General features: G+C 63.9%; 1 protein-coding gene across 1 annotated transcript in view; it reads left to right on the top strand.

Annotated features, from left to right (window-relative positions):
- Positions 1-983, top strand: part of BRD3 (bromodomain containing 3) — a 21,301-nt gene that overhangs the window by 17,984 nt on the left and 2,334 nt on the right. The window contains exon 11 of the mRNA XM_010856793.1: positions 1-177. This exon is cut by the window's left edge and continues 20 nt beyond it. Within this exon, the coding sequence (XP_010855095.1) occupies positions 1-177 (177 nt within the window). The remainder of the gene's footprint in view (positions 178-983) is intronic.

The following is a 983-nucleotide window of genomic DNA, read 5'->3' as shown; positions in this document are numbered from 1 at the left end:
TGCCTGGCGAGAAGCTGGGCCGCGTGGTGCACATCATCCAGTCGCGGGAGCCCTCGCTGCGGGACTCCAACCCCGACGAGATCGAGATTGACTTCGAGACCCTGAAGCCCACCACGCTGCGGGAGCTGGAGAGATACGTCAAGTCTTGTTTACAGAAAAAGCAAAGGAAGCCGTTCTGTAAGTTGCCGGGGCAGAGAGTGTTTCTGCCGCCCGCTCCCGTCTGTCTGCCGCTCCCCGGAGCAGAAAGCCAGGCAGCCCCAAGAGTGGTGGGGGGGCAGGCAGTGGGTCGCGGGCTCCAGATTCCTCCCCTGTCTTCCGTCTCACGCCCCCAGGATGCAAGGGTACAGTGTCTGTCTGCTCACCTCGGGATGGGGGGCTTAGCTGAGACGGGCTGCCAGCCACTCCCCAGCCAGAGCCCTTCTTCCCCCTGTTCCTGGGCAGCTGGGCGGCTCTTGTATGCCCCGGCCTTCACTAAAGCAGGCGAGACCCCCGAATTAGCCTCCAGCCCCTGGGCAGCTGGGCGGCGCTTATATGCCCTGGCCTTCACCGGTGCAGGCAGGGCCCCGGGGGTTGGCTCCAGCCACGTTCACGCAGATGCTGGCTAAGGCCCTCCATTTAGGGCCTGACTGCAGGTCACCTGTCAATGGTTCCCTGCCTGAGCAGACCGGTTCCCTTTGCCTGGGGTTGAGGGTCCAGAGGACTCCCAGGGTAGACAACTGCACTGGCTCAGGATTCACTGGATTGGAATGAGCCGCTGCCTGGGTCAGTGAGAGGAAGGGCAAGCCCCAGGCAGCCCCTTGGCAGCCCTGAGGATACTCAGGGTGCACTGTTCCTGTGTGTAGCCCCCTCGGGCCGCTGGCCCCTCACTTGCTCTGTGGGGGGCAGCCTTCTGGATGGAGCATCTTGTTGCCCTCTGCGGCCCTGGCACATTTGGCCCTCGGTCAGTGGCCTGTGGACTGTGGACTCAGTGGTGCTGGCGCAGG

The sequence above is a fragment of the Bison bison genome, unplaced genomic scaffold (genome assembly GCF_000754665.1).
Source record: "Bison bison bison isolate TAMUID 2011002044 unplaced genomic scaffold, Bison_UMD1.0 scf7180017854395, whole genome shotgun sequence".
NCBI lineage: Eukaryota > Metazoa > Chordata > Mammalia > Artiodactyla > Bovidae > Bison > Bison bison.
The sequence above is the reverse complement of the archived record's forward strand: the minus strand, read 5'-3'. Positions and strand labels throughout refer to the sequence as shown.